Source organism: Kogia breviceps, chromosome 19 (assembly GCF_026419965.1).
Source record: "Kogia breviceps isolate mKogBre1 chromosome 19, mKogBre1 haplotype 1, whole genome shotgun sequence".
Lineage (NCBI taxonomy): Eukaryota > Metazoa > Chordata > Mammalia > Artiodactyla > Physeteridae > Kogia > Kogia breviceps.
Genome location: NC_081328.1, coordinates 40,226,470 through 40,245,841, shown reverse-complemented (window position 1 = coordinate 40,245,841; position 19,372 = coordinate 40,226,470). Strand labels below are relative to the sequence as shown.

Sequence of the window (19,372 nt, the reverse complement as noted above, 5' to 3'; positions counted from 1 at the left end):
ATCCAGAAAACAGTGCCAGTTATATAAGTTAAGAAGGGGATCCAGGGTTGGGAGCTGCATGTAAGTGGAGTAGAGGAAATAAAGGGGGTGGGTACATACATGAGACCATTTGTTACAGGACTGTTTGGAGGAAAAATGAGAGAAGACTGAGAAGTATACTTTCATCATATCACCTGCCATTGGCCAGAACTTGATTTAAAGTACCAAGCCTTTGATTTAGTCCGCATGGAAATGTAGACTTCTGGAGAAGATAAAAGAGGGAGAAGAGAGGCACCCTTGCAAGGTCTAGAAAACCTGAGAGATGCGATTAAAGAAGTGAACGTGGTTAATGGGAAATGGCAATCCTGGAAGGAAGCTCTGTGTCACGTGTCCCCCGTCATCACTCTCTCCCCATTGGTCTCTAGGTCTGAATGGGAGACAGTGGGTACCAACTGTTTCTGGTAGGAAGCACTTTTGACTCTTTGCTTTCAGTTCATGAAATGATGTGGGGGAACTTTGAGCAATTCAAGAGGTGGAGTTAGTATGCTGGGAAAGACATGCAGTGTGGAAGGAGGAACAAAGGCTTCGGAGACATCAATAGTTGGCTTCAAATTCTCATACTTCCGTTTCCTCGCTTTTTGACTGTGGATAAGTCATTTTATTTGTCCAAGCTTTAGTTTCCCCACCTGTAAACATGAAACTAATGCTCATCTCCGAGAACTGATGTGAAGGGTTAACTAAGATATTTAAAATGCTTAATACTTAGAAGCTACTCTGTAAATGTTAGTATACATGTTAGCTTGGTCCTGGGGTTGTTAAATCTGGAGATGAGATTGAATTAGCTGGTTTTCAGAAGCTCCAGTTTTGTTTTAGAAGTCTTTGTTTAGATGCCATTTTAAGTGAGGCTAATATGTAAAACATTTGGGCAGAGATGGGGGCCTTGGAGCCCTGCCCTCTCAGTCTCTTACAGATCTCATCCCCACCTCTTCCCTGAAGACTCTGAGAAGTTTCTTTGATTATAATTTGAAAAACACTCATTTTACAGAAGGTGAGTGGGTTCCACCAGGGCTAAGTGACTTGTTTAGAATACTGCCGCTGCCCACAGTGGCAGAGCTGGAACAAACCCCAGGCGTTATGCACTTGTGGGCTCCTAGTGCTTCCCTGTGACTTTACCAACTGATGGTATGTGTACTGTTCACTTTGTCAGCCAGGTTTGGGGTGGAACACAGAGGAGCTTGGTGAGAGTGGCAGGAGTTGTGCCCTGGATGGAAAGAACATTGAACTATTGAATGTGGTGCAGAGGGCTTGCATCTATGGTGGAACGCGTACAGGTGGTTTTGCAGTGTTTCCTTACTTTTGAGGCATTCTCCTTTCTCCTGAACACGTACCTTTACACCCCAGCACCCGGTCACCACCACACTGCCACATACATGCCTTTGGGTTTACTGCTATTTAGAACATCTGGTCAGTATGGTATAAACAGCCTTACCACGATGAGTTGATACTGAATCTGTGCTGTTTTAAGTCTGAACAGTTCATTGCTGATTTATGTTTGGTGTATTGAATATTGCTCAAGCACTACAATATTAGTTAAGGGACTGCAGCCTGGGAACCACTGATTCATGGTAAAGGCTCCTTGACATTTTTTAAAAAATAATTAATTTTGTTCATTTAGTTTTGGCTGAGTTGGGTCCTTGTTGCTGGGCGTGGGCCCTCTTCAGCTGAGGCGAGCGGTGGCCACTCCTCATTGCGGTGCATGGGCTTCTCATTGCGGTGGCCTCCTGTCGCGGAGCACGGGCTCTAGGTGTGTGGGCTTCAGTAGTTGTGGCTCGTGGGCTCCAGAGCGCAGGCTCAGCAGCTGTGGTGCACGGGCTTAGTTGCTCTGCCGCATGTGGGATCCTCCCGGACCAGGGCTCAAACCCGTGTCCCCTGCATTGTCAGGCAGATTCCCAACCACTGTGCCACCAGGGAAGCCCTCGTTGACATTTTTGAAGGTAAGAATGTGTGTGTCAAAAATCTGTTTTCCCATAAGACATACTGGTAAAGGAAGATGTAGAGAGCTTTCAGTCATGCACAGAAATAGAATCTACTGTCCTGCTGATGTGGAGGATACTGAGAATGTGTAATACTAGAAGCTTAGAAGCTGCATTGTATGGAATGTGTTGTGGGGACAGGCTGGGGACAAGAGTTTGGGAACTGGGATTGGTCATCTGGGTTGGAGGATAGTCATTGTTTATGTGGCAGATTTGCTTTCCCATCCCTGTTGGAGGCCACTGGTGCCAGAGTTCCCCTTTAAGAAATGTGAAATCGTCATGTACTGCCTAGACTTCAGGGGTTTAACATAACGGCATGAAGTACTTTACAGGTGAAAAAGGGGTGCTGTTGGGCTGCCATCCACTGGTGATAGACTGCTGCTGGGTAATGAAGTTTCAGAATGAGTTTATTCTTCTTTATTATAAAAGCTGTCAGGGGATTTAGGCTGCTATTAGATGGCCACAGTGGAAGCAGAAAGAGTTGGCATTAAGAGCCTGTTGCAGTGTTTCAGACAAGGGATGGTGGTGGCAGAAACATGATTGCAGGACTGATGGGACTGGCTGATAGATTGGATGTGAGGGCAAGGTGGTCCGAGAAAGAGGAACTAAGAGTGACATCTGAGTGGATGGCGAACAGTGGGAGAGGAAGACGTTTGTGGGAAAGTGGAGTTCTGTTTTGTTATTTTGTCTCACCCATGAAAAGCTGGAGAGCAGAGGGCAAATGGGCAGCTGGATAACGAGCTTGGAGTTCAGAGGAGAGGAGTGGGCTGGAGCTAGACTTTCAGGAGTTGTGACCTCGTCCTGAATGCCGAGAAATGGATGAGGATCCATGGCCACAGTAGGGGTTTTGGCCTGTGATTGAAGGGGGCCCTTCCTCCACAATAAAGAGGAAGGAAGGAGAAGATAGTACCATTGCAGGTGAGTTTGTAGATTTGGCAGGGAGACGAGGGTGAAGGAGTGTGTGGCCAGTGGCTCAGTAAACACGCGAGGGAACTACCTTAAGATTGCTGAGTGCTCTTTAGAGGTGCTTGCTCATGCGTTAGGGTGTAACCGCGTGGCCACTGTGTGAGTCATATTGAGTGACTTGGTGTAGACACAGAAGGTGGATAGTTGGGTATAAGCAGGATGGGAGGTTTATCAGGTCTGTACTGTGGTGGGAGAAGGGAATTCAGCTGAGGATGTTTGCAAGGGGGAGTGATTATAGTGGTGGTCTCTTGACCCCTACAATGCATGCTGCTGTCAAATACAGTTCAGTTCTTGTTCAGATTAACCTTTATGAAAGTGTCTTGCCGTCATTCACATGCACTGGCTAAGGGAAGGATATGCAGCCACGGAACTCCAGAAGGCAGTGTGTGAACAGGGTGCTTCTAGACAGGATGCTTCTAGTTCCAGGGGTGGCCCAGGTGTGGTATCTGAAGCTCAGCACAGGTATCCTAGCACTTAGAAATGCCCACGATCTTGGAGCTTATATGGATATTTAAACTGCCTCCCAGTTTAAATATCCACTCTTATAGCATCCTTGACAGACTGCCCCTACTCGAACACTTCCATTGATGGGGAGCTCATTACTTTGAGAAGCAACATTGTGATAGCTGTACGCTGTTTGGTCCTCCATGCAGCAGCTCTAGAACTGAGGCTAGAGCTCCGGTCTCCTGCACTCTAGTCCTTGCTGTTTATGTCCTTGAGTGAGTGTCACTGAAGTAGCTAAACAGGCAGATATGATTGGGAGCTGTCTTGTCTTCTCCAGTGAAATGGCTTATTTTTAGCCAACTATTCCAGCCTCTTAAGAGCTTTTAAAAAATTTTGGTGCTGTAATCTAATATACTAGTTATCCATCCCAATGTTGTGTTCCAGTTTTTATAAACTGTTTTTCATATTATCTAAAGGGATATCATGAGAGACTTTAATAAGATCCAGATGTTTGTGATAGCCACCTAACAACTCTTATCAAGAAGGGAAATAAACTTGTTTGGGTAGACTCACGTGGGCACCAAGTGGCCATCATGTTTTCGGCAACTGTTGAGACTACCTGTTCCATGAGCCCTTTTTGAATTTTGTTAACTGTTGTTACACTTATCTGACTTTTGAAAATTGGAACTTGTGCTGAGTTCTAATCTCTGGCAACCTTCTGTGTGTAATATTTTCTCAAAAGATTATTGACAGCGATTCCTCAAGTTTTTCCGGTATAATTTGCTTGAACCAGATCACTTGAATTAATTCAAAGGGGCTCAAGTCTGATCAACCACAAGCCGAGACTAATTTCCCACGTTGGTGGCGGCTCAGCTGCTCTTACCGTTCTGGGCATCATCTGTATTATTCACCTGTGACCTTGACTTCTTAGGGGGATGTTTGGCTGGCATGGGAAACAGTGGCCCACTCTTTGGGGCCCTGTAGCTTAGTGGCTAGGCGCTTGCCTGGATTCAAAAAAGCCTGAGTCATGTCAGATCTCACCTCTGCCACTAATTAGCAGTATGACTTGGCAACTCACCTTGCCTTGCCAAGCATCTGTGAAATGAGTGTCTTAGTTGAGAATTAAATGAAGCCTTTAATGAGATGCCTGGCCCTTGGTAACCATATCTTCCATGCGACCATTATTATTCTCTTTAAGGGGCCCGTGAGCACACTCAGGAACCTAGAGAGAAAGTAACTTGTTTAGCCTCCCAGGGCAAGGCAGAAGCACGGGGTACCCTGGCCCCAGACCCCTCTGTTTCAGAAGGAGATGCTGGGTACTCCTGGAAGGCCAGAGTGGAGTACTTTGACCTTTGGCCTAGTGAGAACAAGAGCGAGCATTCCCTTCCTTTGCATCCAGATGTCTTAGGCAGGAAGTAGGAATGAAAGAAGGGACACCTGGCTGCTTCCTCACTTGAGGGAGGGCGCCAAGGGGCCTCCAGCTGCCATCCTGACAAGAAATAGAGGAGGGCCTGGGTCTCCAGAAGGGAGAAAGAGGTGGAGGGGGGAACACCTGCTCTTAGAAAAGCAGGGCAGGGTCCTGCTCCCCTGGATATAAGGCCAAAAGGCCTTGGAGATTTCCTCAGCCCGTCCTCCATCCCCACCCTCAGGGTTGTGGCTTCCTGAGAGCTGATTGCTCCTGCTTTGTGGGGTGGGGCTCTGGCAGGAGGCCAGCAAGGCAGGTAACTAGAGCTGAGCTTCCTCTGCCGTTCCTGGGCTGGGAGTGCACTCAGCAAGTAGTGCCAGGAATATATGTGAGTGCCCAGGGCTTCCACCTGAGGCCCTGGCCCTGACCTCAGTGGCCAGATTCGGCCAGGATCTAGCTGAAGCTCTTCTTGCAGGAGAAGGCAGCGTTTCTCCTGCGATCGTGTGGGAAATAAGTGAGGTGGGGTGTGGCGTGTGAGTAACAAAGGTCTAGAGGATTAAAAAGGCCATCTTCCTCGATTGCCTTTCATCCTAGGAGGAATAATGGAAGAGGGGGTTGTCTGGGGCTGGGGGATCTGCTTGCTAGGGTCTCAGGCTGAAATGGCATTTGCCAAAAGCCTAGGTAGCAGGTAAAATCTTGGGAGATGGAGGGAAGGTGACCTTGAGACCATGTTGGGGGACCTGGCAACATGGTGAGACCTCTGAATGGTGTTTGCGTTTATTTTTCTTTCTAGCATCACCGTGCTTCCCCGGGCTCCTGGGTGGAGGAGTGTGGTGCGGGTTCTCAGCATCCATGACGGCCTGGTGCCATCCTCACTCCAGCCCCTCATGGGGCAAGGATGGGGCAGGTGTGGCCACTCCTTCCTCACAGTGACCATGGCCACAATGGTGGCATAGGCCTTGCTTGGAGTCTGGCGGCAGTGTGGCCAGCACCGTGTACCTGCCCAGCCTTGGGCATTGTGTGGACTGTGGGGGCCTCCACCTGCTCAGCCCCCTCCCAAGCTCCCTGACCGTTCAGCTCTTGGAGCTGAGCCACAATAGTCTCAGCCACCTGGCAGGTGGCTCCTTCCAGGGCCTGTGGGGGCTGTGGTGCTGCTGCTTTCTCACAGTGTCCCATGGGATCTGGCTGGTGAGCCCTGGGTGAGGGGCCTGGGTTTCCTGGAGCATCTGGCCCTCAGCCACACCAGCTGGCTCACCTGTGCCCAGACTTTTCCATCACCCTGTGCTCTCTCCTCTGTCTAGACCTCACAACCTGCTTGCTACCCTGGAGCCCTGCAGCCTGTGGGGCCTGGGGAACTTGGGGTAGCTGGACCTGAGCCACAAAGCCGGGTTGAGCTGGGCACTGCTGGAGCCAGGGGCCTCTTCCACCTGTGCTGGCAGGGCTGGTTGGGAACCGGCACAGCGAGTCAGGGGCGCCAGCCTGGAGGTGCTCTCTGGCTGGGACCGACATCAGCAAGGTGGAGGCTGAGGCCTTTGCAGCCCTGCAAGCGCTGGGCCTGCTCTCTATTGTAGGCAACCTGCTGCAGCATGTCAAGTTCAAGATGTGGCGGGCATCTGGACAGCAGGCATGCTGCTGCTGCTGACCAGTAACCCCTGGGTCTGCGACTGACCTGCAGGTGGGCTTTTGGGAAGCTGGACCACCTGTGGCACTTGTGTGTGGCTGACCTGGGTAGCATGACTTGTGGTGGCCCTGGGCGGCCGGCGGGGCGGGGGGGGCAGCGGTGCTGAGCAGTGTGGAGCCCCAGCTCTGCCTTGGCTAGGTATCGGGTAGCATTCTAGTCAATGTGGCTGTGGTCATGGTTGAGTGCAAGCACAGGCAGGGCCCCAGGAGAACTGGAGAGCAGGGGAGCCCTCTAGAGAGGCAGCTGGAGGAGGGAGAGAAGATGGAGCCATGAGAGAGGAAAAGGGATGGGCCTTAGAAGTCTTCGGGGCTCAGTTGTCTGCCCAGGCAGGGTGGGAAGAATCGTGGGGGAGAGAGAAATGGCTGTGTTCATCTCTCAGGGCCTAGGGCCAACCACCCCTCCTCACATATCTCCCCCAATCTAGCACAATGCCATCTTTTCCAGCCCTAGAAAGAGGAATCTGGCCCCTAGTCCTCAACACTTCTTTGGGGAAGAGGACACTAAAAGGTAGAAACTGAAGACCGCAGGGAACTGGGCCGGGATGGGTACAAGGAAAGCATTAATCCTCATTACCTCCCCCTTCCTCACACATGTCCCTGGCCTCTGCTGTTGGGTACTTGATCAGAAACTGGTTGCTAAAGTTACGATGGAGGTGGTAGGGCGGGGGGCTTCCCTGGTGGCACAGTGGTTGAGAGTCTGCCTGCCAGTGCAGGGGACACGGGTTCGGGCCCCGGTCTGGGAGGATCCCACATGCCGCGGAACAGCTGGGCCCGTGAGCCACAACTACTGAGCCCGCGCTCCGCAACGAGAGAGGCCGCGGTAGTGAGAGGCCCGCGTACCGCGATGAAGAGTGGCCCCCGCTCGCCACAACTAGAGGAGGCCCTCGCACAGAAACGAAGACCCAACACACCCCCAAATAAATAAATAAATAAAGTTATGATGGAGGCGGGGTAAGGGTACTGTTCCCGTGGGCACACCCCAGGCGGGCTCCTAGAACTATTTTGTGGATGTACACTATCCCAGTTCTCAACACCTTAGCTCCTTCCTGATGGCTGTGCATCTTGTCCCGTTTGAATCGGGGTTGGGTGAGGAGATTGGGAAAAGAAAATCAATTGGAAAGCTGATTCTGTAGTATGTGCCTGCATTTTGGTGAAGAAAACTTGCCTCATGTGGTGGGGGGTGGGAGGGATAGGCAAAATGACCTTTAACCCAGTCTTTTTCTCATTCCCCTTGACTGGGTTTTCCCACCCCAGCAATCACACAATCTCATTCCCTAGTTTTCTGCCTGGATACATCCCTTTCTCACATACACAGGCTTTATCCTAGTGACTTCGTAAAAAATTAGATGTGAAAAGGTGTTTTGTTGTCCCAACCTTTCACTGGCTGATTGGGAATTTTAAATTCATATTGTCAGAAATGTTTCTTGGACAGGAGGCCCCTTTCCCAGGGAAATGAAAACAGACCTCCTGAATTAAATGGCCTTGTGGAAGTGCTGGTAGAGTCTTAACTTGAATATCAGAAGATGAATTTGTATGTAGCAGGGTGGTGGTGGGGTGTGCAGGAAGATAGGTGGGGGTGGCTTTGTGGTGGCATCCCAGAGTGTCCAGAACTTTTGCTCATTTACTTATTCAACAAATGATTCCTGAGGCAAGACATAGGGGTAACACCTTTTCATTTATTTATCTATTCGGCACACATTTCCTGAATGCATCCTGTCTACTAGGCCCTGAGGATGTAATTGTAAACAGAAACCAGACACTGTCTTTGCCTCATGGAGCTCACAATCTAGTGTTAATCTAGTCATCAAGAACAACAACAAAATCACAAATATATAATTGCCAGTGTGCTGATTCAAAGGAAGGGTGCCTTTTGGTTATGAGAACATAAAATAGAGGAACTAAGAACAAACGGCACCAAAGGAGAAGTGGGGAAGACCAGTTGGAAACCTGGTGCAGCTAAACTGACAAAAGGTGGTAGTTTGGGATACAGCGGGAGCATCAGAGCTGGAGAAATGGACTGCCTGAGTTGTCCCATATGTCCACATCAGATCGCCCTTCTCTCAGGGGACAGAAGGAAGGCAGACCAAGATCACACTTCTCTACGAGTGGCTCTTAAGAAAACCTCTTTTCTTTTTTAAACTTATTGGAGTATAGTTGCGTTACAATATTGTGTTATAGTTTCTACTGTACAGAAAAGTGAATCAGCTATGCGTATACATATATCCCCTCTTTTTTGGTTTTCCTTCTCATTTGGGTCACCACAGAGCATTGAGTAGAGTTCCCTATGCTATACAGTAGGCTCTCATTAGTTAACTATTTTATACATAGTATCAATAGTGTATATATGTCAATCTCAATCTTCCAATTCATCATACCCCCTCCTTTCCCCCTTGGTATCCATATGTTTGTTCTGTACGTCTGTGTCTCTATTTCTACTTTGTAAATAAGATCATCTATACCAATCTTTTCAGATCCCACATATATGTGTTAATATACGATATTTTTCTTTTTCTGACTTACTGCATTCTGTAGAGACTTACAGTTTCTCGGTCCATCCATGTCTACAAATGACCCAATTTTGTTCCTTTTTATGGCTAATATTCCATTGTATATATGTACCACATCTTCTTTATCCATTCCTCTGTTGATGGACATGTCCTGGCTAGGTTGCTTCCATGTCCTGGCTACTGTAAGTAGTGCTACAATGAACATTGGGGTGCATGTGTCTTTCTGAATTATGGGGAAAACCTTTTACTTTCAGCTTAAACAGAAGCAGAGGGATTTCCTCTGGGGTGTGTGTGTGTTGTGTACACCATTTATTGAACCCCTACTATGTGCTGGAACCAACACTGTCTCATTTAAACCTCACAACAACCCTGTGAGATAGGTGTCATCTCCGTTTCCCAGATGAATCTTGGAAAGTGTAGGAGATATGCCCAAAGTCAAAGGGTTGCGTTAGGTTTGGAGCCTAAGTTTCAAAGGCTAGTTCGCTTACTGTTCCTTCCTCCACTCTAGTTTCCAACTTTGCAGCTACAAGAAGGGAACCTTGAGCCTCCATGGGCAGAAGGAAAGAGAACCCTGCAGCTAGAACACTTCCTTCGGTCCAGAACCAGAGAGCGAGAGCTTTGTTTCCTGACGGAAGGGGGGAAGAAAACCTCGCGAGACCCGGAAGTTGCGCTCGCGTTCTCGCGCGGGCCTCCTTGGCCGCGGGGTGAGGCCGCGGCGGACTGCCCTTCCTCAAGATGGCGTCGAAGATAGGTTCGCGACGGTGGATGCTGCAGCTGATCATGCAGTTGGGTTCGGTGTTGCTCACACGCTGCCCCTTCTGGGGCTGCTTCAGCCAGCTCATGCTGTACGCCGAGAGGGCCGAGGCGCGCCGGTAAGTAGGCCCGCGCGGCCGCCGAACGCGGTGGGGGCGGTCCGGCCTGTCCCAGTAAAGGGGATGCGGTGAGGTGGGGAAGAAGTTGCGGCCCAGAAGTTGGGACCCTTGGACTGGGAGGAATTGGGACCTTGGACTTTTTAGGGACCCTGGTCCGGAGCAAGGTGGGCATGGAGCGTAGTGTGGGAGTCCTAGCCATGAGAGGGGGCGCCGGTTTGGGGAAGCAGTGGAGCTTGCGGGAACCCTAGGGGTCGCAAGGCTCTTTTCCCCGCTTCATTCTGTGCTTCATTCTGTCCTCGTTCCTTTCCCCCTCCCCGCTTGCAGGAAGCCCGACATCCCAGTGCCCTACCTGTACTTCGACATGGGGGCGGCCGTGCTGTGCGCTAGCTTCATGTCCTTTGGAGTGAAGCGGCGCTGGTTCGCTCTGGGGGCCGCACTCCAGCTGGCCATCAGTACCTACGCCGCCTACATCGGGGGCTACGTCCACTACGGGGACTGGCTGAAGGTGAGCGCCTCGGCCCTAAGTGGGACTTCGCTGGGGTGTTGGGGAGCCAATGCCCGGGACAGTTGGGCAATGCCTGGTGCTAGCCAGGAGCACAGTGCGAAGCCTGGAAAGGCTGAACCCCCAGGCGTGTAGAGGTTATTACAGACGGCAAGAATGGAAGGACCTTAGAGACCACGCAAACCTCCCCTTCAGAGTGTGGAAACTGAGGTCCAGAGATGCGAAGCAGACTTTCCCAAAGTTACACCACAGTTAGCATTACAGGTGTGACCAGAACCCAGGTCACCTGGTTCTCAGAACCCTTTAAACCAATAGTTCTCTCAGACTCATAGGGCAAAAGGGACCTTAGAGAGTACCTGGTCCACCCAACCGATTTTATGAAATTTATCTAATCCTAGGGCAGCACTTAAGCCTGTAGATGCCAGGACCTGTGCCAGGCACTACAGGCTTGGAGATAAGCCTGGACCAAGGCATTACCCGCAAGGAGTGGACTGTCAGTCCAGTAGGGGAGGCAGATGTGTGAATAGCTATAGGACAGTGAGATCAACGGTTAGTTATGGAACAGCGTCTACCATATAGCAGAAAGAACATTGGGCTTCGAGTGTGCAGACCTGGGGATGGGGAGGGGGGCAACGCTTGGTATCTGGGTTCTGCCACTTACTTTTTGTAGGACCTTGGACAATTTTATTAACCCCTCTGGGCCTCAGTTTCTACTTCTGGTAAAAAAAAAATTACCTATCTCTGCTCTACCTGCCCACCACACTTGGAAATGGTAAGAGGGTTCATCCGGTGGAATGGGATGTATAGAGATGGGCAGTTCTGCGCTCCGGGCAGCCAGGAGAAGTGTGGTGGCTTCAGGTCCTGACTGGGGTCCCCTCGCCTCGGCCTAGGTCCGTATGTACTCTCGCACAGTTGCCATCATCGGTGGCTTTCTTGTTCTGGCCAGCGGTGCTGGGGAGCTGTACCGTCGGAAACCCCGCAGCCGTTCCCTCCAGTCCACCGGCCAGGTCTTCCTGGGCATCTATCTCATCTGCGTGGTAGGTTGGGGGACGGATGGCTGGAGGTGCTTGACTGGGAGTGAGAAGTGAGCCTGCGCCCGGCACCTGGCAGAACCCAGGGAGGTGGGCAGAACGAGGCTTTGCATGTCGTTCCTGATGGCCTGGCTCTTACCAACTCCCGGAAGTTGCCCCTGCCAAATCCTGGGCCTCGGGGGCCCTTTAAGTGCCCGAGACCTGGCTGAGAGTCCCTTCTTCCAGCATTATTGCCACTGGGGAGAGAAGAGGATGGGTTGACCCTTCAGTCCCAAGCCTGAGAGCCAGGAGAACAAGTGGGAAGGGTCCTCTCATGGCTTCAGCCCCCAGAGGACTGGGAGAGGGGACAAAGGAGAGGTTTGGTAGAGTTCAGGTCCCAGATGGGACTCTGCCACTTAGGGCTGATGGGGCTGTCTAGCATAGCCAGTTATGTCCTCCCTGGTGCTCAGGGAGGCCAGTGTGGATGGGGACGTGGACAGGCCCCAAGTCACTTGGCTTCATCTTAGTTGCTGGGCACCATCTCCCATGTGCAGAGCTCTGTATTCAGAGGTGAGAGCCCCGGTCTGACTGTGGAATCTCCTCCCTTCTGAGACCCCAGGGTGAGGAGAGATAGAGGTCCTAACCTCATGGAGCTCCCTAGTCAGATGGGGAGACACAGGCCTTACTTTCAGAAAGCCCCAAGTCTGAGAGGGGAGTCAGAAGCCCACCGTGTAGGGGCTGGCTTGCATGCCAGGGGTGGCCTTACCCAGACAGGCTCCTCAGCCTGTTGGAGAGCCTTAGAGGATGGTGTGTCTCTAGGCCTACTCGCTGCAGCACAGCAAGGAGGACCGGCTGGCGTATCTGAACCATCTCCCAGGAGGGGAGCTGATGATCCAGCTCTTCTTCGTGCTGTATGGCGTCCTGGCCCTGGCTTTCCTGTCAGGCTACTACGTGACCTTGGCTGCCCAGATCTTGGCTGTTCTGCTGCCCCCAGTCATGCTGCTCATTGATGGCAATGTTGCCTACTGGCACAACACGCGGCGTGTTGAGTTCTGGAACCAGATGAAGCTCCTTGGAGAGAGTGTGGGCATCTTTGGGGCCGCTGTCATCCTGGCCACTGACGGCTGAGTTGCACAGCAGGAGTCTGAGATGGGTGCGGGGAGCCACTGAGGGCTACCCTACCTTCCTCCTTGCTGGCCCAGTTTTGTTTATTTATGCTTTTTGGTCTATTTGTTTGATCACTTGGCGTTGTGTGCATGTGTGTGCGTACGCATGTGTGTGAGTGTGTTGGTAAGAGGCAGGTCTCTTCCCCAATTCCTGGTCTTGCACCTCGTGGGGTGGGAGCCCTGATGACTCTGCCTTACAGGTTTCTTTTTCCTGTTTGTTATGAGGAGAGCTGAGGCCAGCTGCTCCCTTGGGTCTCCTGTCCCAGGGAAGGGAGTAAGGCAGGGCTAGGGTGGGGTACTGAGAGTGGGAGATAGAGGAGAACCGGAAGTGAGCCAATGTGAAAAATCCCTTTTTGAACCTGGCAGTTGCAGCTAGGCTCTGCAGTGCTTTTCTGAGACTGAGAGTGAGTGAGTGTGCATGTTGACAGGTGGATCAGGCCCAGGAGGAGCAGAGGGGCCGGGCACCACAGAAGTCATGTGGGCTCCCAGGGTGTGCCAGGGGCAGAAACAGCACGAGCTGTCACCCACCTTGAGGGTAGAGCAGGCCCCAGTTTACTCCAGGGTTTGCAGGGCTGGGATAGGCAGCAGCCAACTTCCTGCCTCTGGCCTTCTGTTTCCAGCTCAGTGGTTGGCCTGGTGGGGGTGAGTGCCCTCCCAAACACCAGACCACACAGTCCTCCAAAAATAAACATTTTATATAGACATTTGGCTTTGCTTCTCTGTTCTCCCCACGGGACACTTAGCCATTGGCTGGGACTGATCTTGGGTTTCTTGAAATACCATATCTGGTTAAGCCCCACCGTGATCCGCCCATGATCTTTCCCCTGTTCTGAGAGTTCCCACAGTCCTTTGGCTCTCTTTTCAAGACTCTCCGAATGCTCCCTGTAGTATTTGCTTTGCCCTTTCACTTCAGTCCCTCTTGTGGCTTATCTTTTCCTCCCCATTTGGTGCCAGCTCTTTTCGAAGAAATCTTTGGTGAGGGCAGCTAGAGGGAGAGAATTGATATTAAGTGTCACGATGAGGCTGAGGAGTTTTCATTTCACAGGTGAGGAATTGGAGGCTCAGAGAAGGTGAGCAGCTTGCCTCAAGCCACAGAGCTGGATTCCAGGTCAGGTCTGTCTGATGCCCACGCCCAGATATGTACTCGACACCAGCCCTCTCTTGGGGGTTGCTTGTGTCACAGCAGCCCCGTATGTGTGTGCCATGGTGACCCTCTCCCTACTCGTCCGCACACCTCCTGACAGAAAGTAGCCCCAGCAGCCAGTATGGTGCCTGGCACATCGTGGGGGACAGAAATGTCAGATGAAACCTCAGGCTTTGGATTCCTACCCGTCTGAGATGTTCTCTTCCTGCAAAGATGGAGACACAACCTCCAGGGGGGCCCAGGGGAACACAGTCAAGTCTGGGCTTGGCCCTGAGCCCTGCCTGGAAAGGGAGCTGGGGCTGCTGTCAGTCTGGTCTGTGGAATGGAAGATGTTTCCTAACTAAGGGGTAGGGGACTGCTGACAGCTGGGGGAGGGAGGTGGTGGCAGCATTCATCCGGGGGCCTCGGCCTCACTTAGCTCCTCTCTTCCCTTTAGGAAGAGGTTCCCCAGCCCTCAAGATCTTGTTTCCAGAGGGTCACTGCTAATTTCCTTTCAAGTGTGAGCTGACTTTCAGACAAGTATTTGCATTTTAATCAAGGTCTCCTGAAAAGTTGCAAGACCCAAAGGAACTAAAACGAATGGTGGAATATCAGGCAGATGTGGGTGATATTTTGGGCAAGGGAGCCTCAAAACAGCACAGAGACCACAGACACTGGCCCACTCTTAAGCCTTGAGTAGAGCCCTCAAAGGCAAGCCCTTCTCCCCGCAAATCCCTAGACTGAAAATTCAAGGCCATCTGGTTGTGGCTTTGGAGCAAGTAGGGGGTCTTGGGCAAGCCCTTCTCCTTCCTGCACTTGTCCTCACTTGGGTGCCCCCCTCTGGGCAGGGTAGAGTAGGGGCTGCTGCCTTCTCTGCAGCTCACTCAGCCAACAAGCCTGGTCTGGCCTGTGGCTGCCTCGGGTCACCTTCAGCAGGCATGGCTTTTGGTCCACCCTGGCTGTCCCAGGGCCTGCAGGGCTGGTAGAGAGGGTCAGCTGCCTGGGTCAGAAGCCGGCTTGCAGAAGGAGTCTGGCAGCCCCTTGGCATGGTTGACCAGCTCGTAAGAGTCCCGGATGTCGGCCAGGCCAAACCAGAAGAAGATCCACTGCTTGTTGGAGAAGCTGCCATCGCTGTGTTTGAAGTACCTGGTGGAGGTGGGAGATAGGTTTTAGGCAAGGCCAGTGCTCACTACTATCTGGTTCATTTACTGAGGACCTACTACAGGCATACCTCGTTTTATTGCACTTCACTTTATTGTGCTTTGCAGGTACTCCGTTTTTTACAAATTGAAGGTTTGTGGAAACCCTGTGTGGAGCAAGTCTATCAGGGTAATTTTTCCAACAGCATTTGCTCACTTCGTGCCTCTGTGTTGCATTTTGGTAATTCTTGCAATATTTCAAACCCTTCACCAGCAAATAGATGATTATTCGCTGAAGGCTCAAGTGATGGTTAGCAGTTTTCAGCAATAAAAGTATTTTAAAATTAAGGTATATACACTGTTTTTTTTAGACATAATGCTATTGCACACTTAATAGACTACAGTATAGTGTAAACATAACTTTTATATATACTCGGAAACCAAAAAATTCATGTGATTTGCTTTATCGCAATATTCACTTTATTGTGGAGGTCTGGAACCAAACTGGCAATATCTCTGGGGTATGCCTGTACATGCTGGACACTCTGCTAGGACCTGTGGTCTGTAATCTGATTTTATCCTTGTAGCATTAGCCAATAGCCTGGTGTTGTTATGCTTTTTTCACAGAGAAGCAGCTAAGGCTCAGAGAAGTTAGCAAACTAGCCAGAGTTACACAGCTAGGAGGGTTAGAGTGAGGCCCTCTTTTGCTCTCTCCACACTGCCTTGGCTGTGCAGCCTGGGGAGGGGTTCTTGTTCACTTTTTGGTGCCCACAGAGCAGGGTAATGGGGTATGAGGTGATAATTTGCAGAAGGAAAGAGAGGAGGAGGGAGTGTTCCACTGGAGATGCAATGGGCCTGGGGTCAGAGCTTGGCAACTGGGCCTGGAATAGAGCCCTGAGGCACTGGATTTCTCCAGACCCTAGGAGAGGCAGGTTGCTTCCCAGGTGGAGACTGTCTTCAAGGAATCTACCCTGGCAGGGCAGAGCCGGGTTAAGTGTGCTCTGCCTCTAGGGAAATCTCAGGCTCTGTATGTGGTCCACTCCCTGGGGAATGTGGGGCCACACTGAGTGGGCCATTTCCCTTGGGGAAGAATGGCTAATGAAAGAAGGGGAGGCCCAGCCTTCCTGGCTGGTGGTCCCCGGGCGTAGCTGGCCAGAGGTGGAGAGGAGAGTGGGGGCGGGGCCCAGCCCAGAGCCGGGAGGGGCGGGACCTACCAAGGATTGATGGGGTTGGTGACCCGGGAGCGCCAGAAAAGCGTCTGCAGGTCCTGCCGCAGGCGCTCCCACAGCATCTGGCCGGAGCCTTGGCCCTGGCGGCTGGAGCTCACCACAAACTTGTCTAGATACGGGGTGCCCCCAAGTACAGGCTCCGTGGTCAGAATGGCAGCCGCGTTGTACCTGGCGCAGCGGGGGAGAGGCAGGCTGGGACCTCTCCTTGGTCCAAAGCTCCCCGGCTCTGTCCCTTGGGTCCCTGCCCTCTGGGGCCCGCAGGCTCACCCCTCAGAGACGTAGACAGAGTGCAACCTCGGGCGCAGCGAGGCCAAGTAGTCGTCCCGGAGCTTTTTCCTGAAGCTGACGTTGACCAGGTTCACTAGGAGGCCCTGGTCCAGGCTGTCCAGGCTGCTAACTCGCAGCATCCGCTCGGCGTTCTTGAACAGCGTCCCGGACCCTGGGGGTGGGATGGAGGAGGAGGGGTTAGTTCAGCCCGAGATCCAGGTCCCCTCCGCTCCTCCGTTTGTGCAGCCTGGTGGGGGTTCCAGATAGGACAGGGGCTGGTGGGGCAAGTACTCTCTTTGGGAGCTCTCCACAGTGAGATGCTTCCTAAGATCTGCATAGATTTATGCACGATTTTCACTCAGGGATTTGCTTTTTCCCCAGGCTGTTTGTCCCTCAAGTTCCGCCTATCGCCTGTAGTCCCACCTTCCTCTCCTAGTCCCGCCTACACTTGCCCCCCCGCCCATGGTCCCGCCCACCCATCCAAACCCCGCCCACGTTTCCTAGCTCTGTCCATTCCACTTGGTTCCTCTGGGTCTGTGGTTCCTCCCATCCACCCAAGTCCCTCCCATCTGTCTAGTTCCACCCAAGTTCTAGCCCAGGGCCGTCCACCTCCTGGCTCACCTCCCCCAGGTTTGGCAAGAGCAGGAAGCCTTTTCTGTCTGGAGAGGAAGCCGCTTCTCCTGGTTCCCCAAACCCCGGCGCGCCCCCCGCCCCGGCCCTCACCCTTGTTGCTGAAGAGCTCGGTGAGCAGCGTGCTGGCGTCGGTGATGACGGCCGAGGAGTGGTGAGGCAGGCGGCTGAGCACGTCCACGATGAGCCGAATCTGCTGCCGTTCTTTGGTGCTCACCCACTCGGCGTTGGTCACTAGGTCCAGGTCGGCGGGCAAGTTCACGTTACTCAGGACCTGTGTCCAGGACGAGGGGGTGAGCCTCCGACCTGCAGCCGGACAAGGGCTGTGCCCCCGCCCCACGGACCTCTCCTCACTGACCCCTTTTCCCTTACTTCCTCCCGAAGTCCTCGGCCAGGGAGGGCTCAGACCTGAACACCATAGGCTGAGTCCCTCCCTGACACTCCATTTCCGACCCATGCGGCTGGAGAGAGAGTGACTCTGGGGCCCGTCTGGGAGGCGTGCAGGGGACCTAAGAGAGGGGCTCAGCCTGGCAGAGTCGCGGGGAGTGGGGTCCAAAAGGAGGAGACACACCTTGTGACTGCTGTCGTGCAGACCACCCGTGGTATTGAGGAAGATGATTTTGGTGGGCCGCAGTGCCTTGGCCAGGGACGCGGTCACCTCCAGTGAGTCCAGGAGCACGGAGCGGCGGGCGGCCGTCTCCCCGATGGGGCACAGGATGGGGATGCTGCCCGACTCCAGGCACCACTGTAGTAGGTCGGTCTCCACCGAGACGATGCCGCCATAGCTGTGGGCCAGACGTGGTGCTCAAGGAGGTTGCCTCCAGGACCCGCGGGGCTGGGCGGGCGGAGTAGCGTGATCTGAGGACGCAGGGGCAGGCAGGGTCACCACTAACCTGGCATGGGGGGCTGGCTCAGCAGCTCCCAGCACCGACCCGCCGCCAAAAAAAGGCACGGCAGTGGCGGCATTGTGCCGCAGGGCGTCCACCAGCACCTTGCATCTCTGGGCAAGCTGTGCCTTGGCCTCCCAGAAGGAAAGACAGCCCGAGGGCGCCGTGGGAGCGGGCAGCCCCAAGACCACCAGCGGCTTCATGTCCATGCGCTGCAGGAAGGCCAGAGCGAAGGCTAGGCTGGATACGGCCTTAGGGCACTTGAGCACCTCCTCGTCCACCTGCGGAGGAGTGGGCGTTCAACGGGCACGACACTGGCCCTGACTCCTGCACCCGCTTGCTCCTACAGCCGGGTCCTCAGGGCCCTGTCGGGGCCCCCACCCTGCTCAGGAGCTGTCAGGCTCCATTTCTGGCCACCTGCGCACACCTGCTTCGCCCTTTGCCCCGTTGGGTCTTGCCATCCTCTTATCTCACACTAGTGTACCTCCCTCCGCTCCTCCCTGCGACCTTGGACTGTAGGACACCTTGGGGGGGGGGGTGACGCAGGCGGCTTCTATCCAGGTTCCCCAACTGCCAACTGAACCCCTAACTGCGCCCAGGATGGGAGGACTTCTCTGGCGCATCACGTTTGACGGGCTGGGGACCCGAGGCTCCTCACCCGGGCTGGGCGCGAGACTTTTCGCGGAGCGCATGGCCTCGCGCAGTCCCAGGCGCTCGTCTGGGCTCCGTCGAGCCCCTTCCTGGCTCCGCTGCGCAGAGTCCGCAGCCCGTCCTGACATGCCTGGCGAAACGTCGCTACACAACCCCCATCCCCTGTCTGTGACCCGGCCGACGCCGGGCTTTCTCACCTCGATGACGGCAAAGGGCCTGTCCGCGGAGTGGTGGCAGGTCTGGAACTGCGTGAGCCAGTGGCGCGCCTCCCCGGGGCTGGCCCCACACTGGTTCAGGAAGGCCTGGATGTCCCGCTGCACCAGCGAGCGGCCGGCCGGGGGCCCGGGGGAGTCGGGGGACACCGGGGGCGCGGGGGTCAGTGTCCACGGCGGCTCCTCCGCTGCAGGCGAGTGGGCGTCGTACACGGCGCCCTCGGCCTCCTCTTGGGCGGGCTGGGCCGGCGCCCAGGCGGTGCTGAGCCGGCGTCCCGGGCTGGTGCCCCTGGCCGCCCGCCGCCGCGCGCTGCCGCTGAGCCTCCGGGCGCCCCCAGTGCCTTGGGGGCCGCGCAGCCTCCCGCCCGCAGGGGCGGCCCGCAGGGCCCAGGCCAACCGCGCCGTCGCCATGACAACCAAACCAGCTCGCCCCCCCACAAGTGACCGTCTGTCCAGAGCTCCTGGCTCTGGGGGCCTCTTAACCTACGGCGGGGCGGGGCTGGGACTGCCGGGGCGGGGCGCCGACGGGGGGCGCGGAGTCGCCTCCGGGTGCGTTTGAGGAGGGTCAGGCCATGGGTCAGAGGGCGGCGCCGACAGGATCCCCCGCCCCTGGGGTGGGGGGATGGAACCCACTAGCGAGAGTCACGAGGCAGAGATAATCGGTGGCTGG

At 54.0% G+C, this 19,372-nt stretch overlaps 2 protein-coding genes across 2 annotated transcripts; one reads left to right on the top strand and one right to left on the bottom strand.

Annotated features, from left to right (window-relative positions):
* Positions 1–332: 332 nt before the first annotated feature.
* Positions 333–13,266, top strand: TMEM101 (transmembrane protein 101). The gene is made up of 5 exons (XM_059047300.2): positions 333–440; positions 9,523–9,886; positions 10,211–10,391; positions 11,279–11,425; positions 12,218–13,266. The coding sequence occupies exons 2-5, from the start codon at positions 9,750–9,752 to the stop codon at positions 12,524–12,526; spliced, it is 774 nt and encodes a 257-aa protein (XP_058903283.1). The 5' UTR covers positions 333–440; positions 9,523–9,749; the 3' UTR covers positions 12,527–13,266.
* Positions 13,267–14,665: 1,399 nt separating this feature from the next.
* NAGS (N-acetylglutamate synthase) lies at positions 14,666–19,113 on the bottom strand. Its single transcript, XM_059046610.2, has 7 exons — positions 18,688–19,113; positions 17,846–18,120; positions 17,524–17,737; positions 17,046–17,226; positions 16,323–16,494; positions 16,041–16,223; positions 14,666–14,833 (listed from the first exon to the last, which is right to left on the bottom strand). Exons 1-7 carry the CDS (start codon positions 19,111–19,113, stop codon positions 14,680–14,682), a joined length of 1,605 nt encoding a protein of 534 aa, XP_058902593.1. The 3' UTR covers positions 14,666–14,679.
* Between the last annotated feature and the right edge of the window lie 259 nt (positions 19,114–19,372).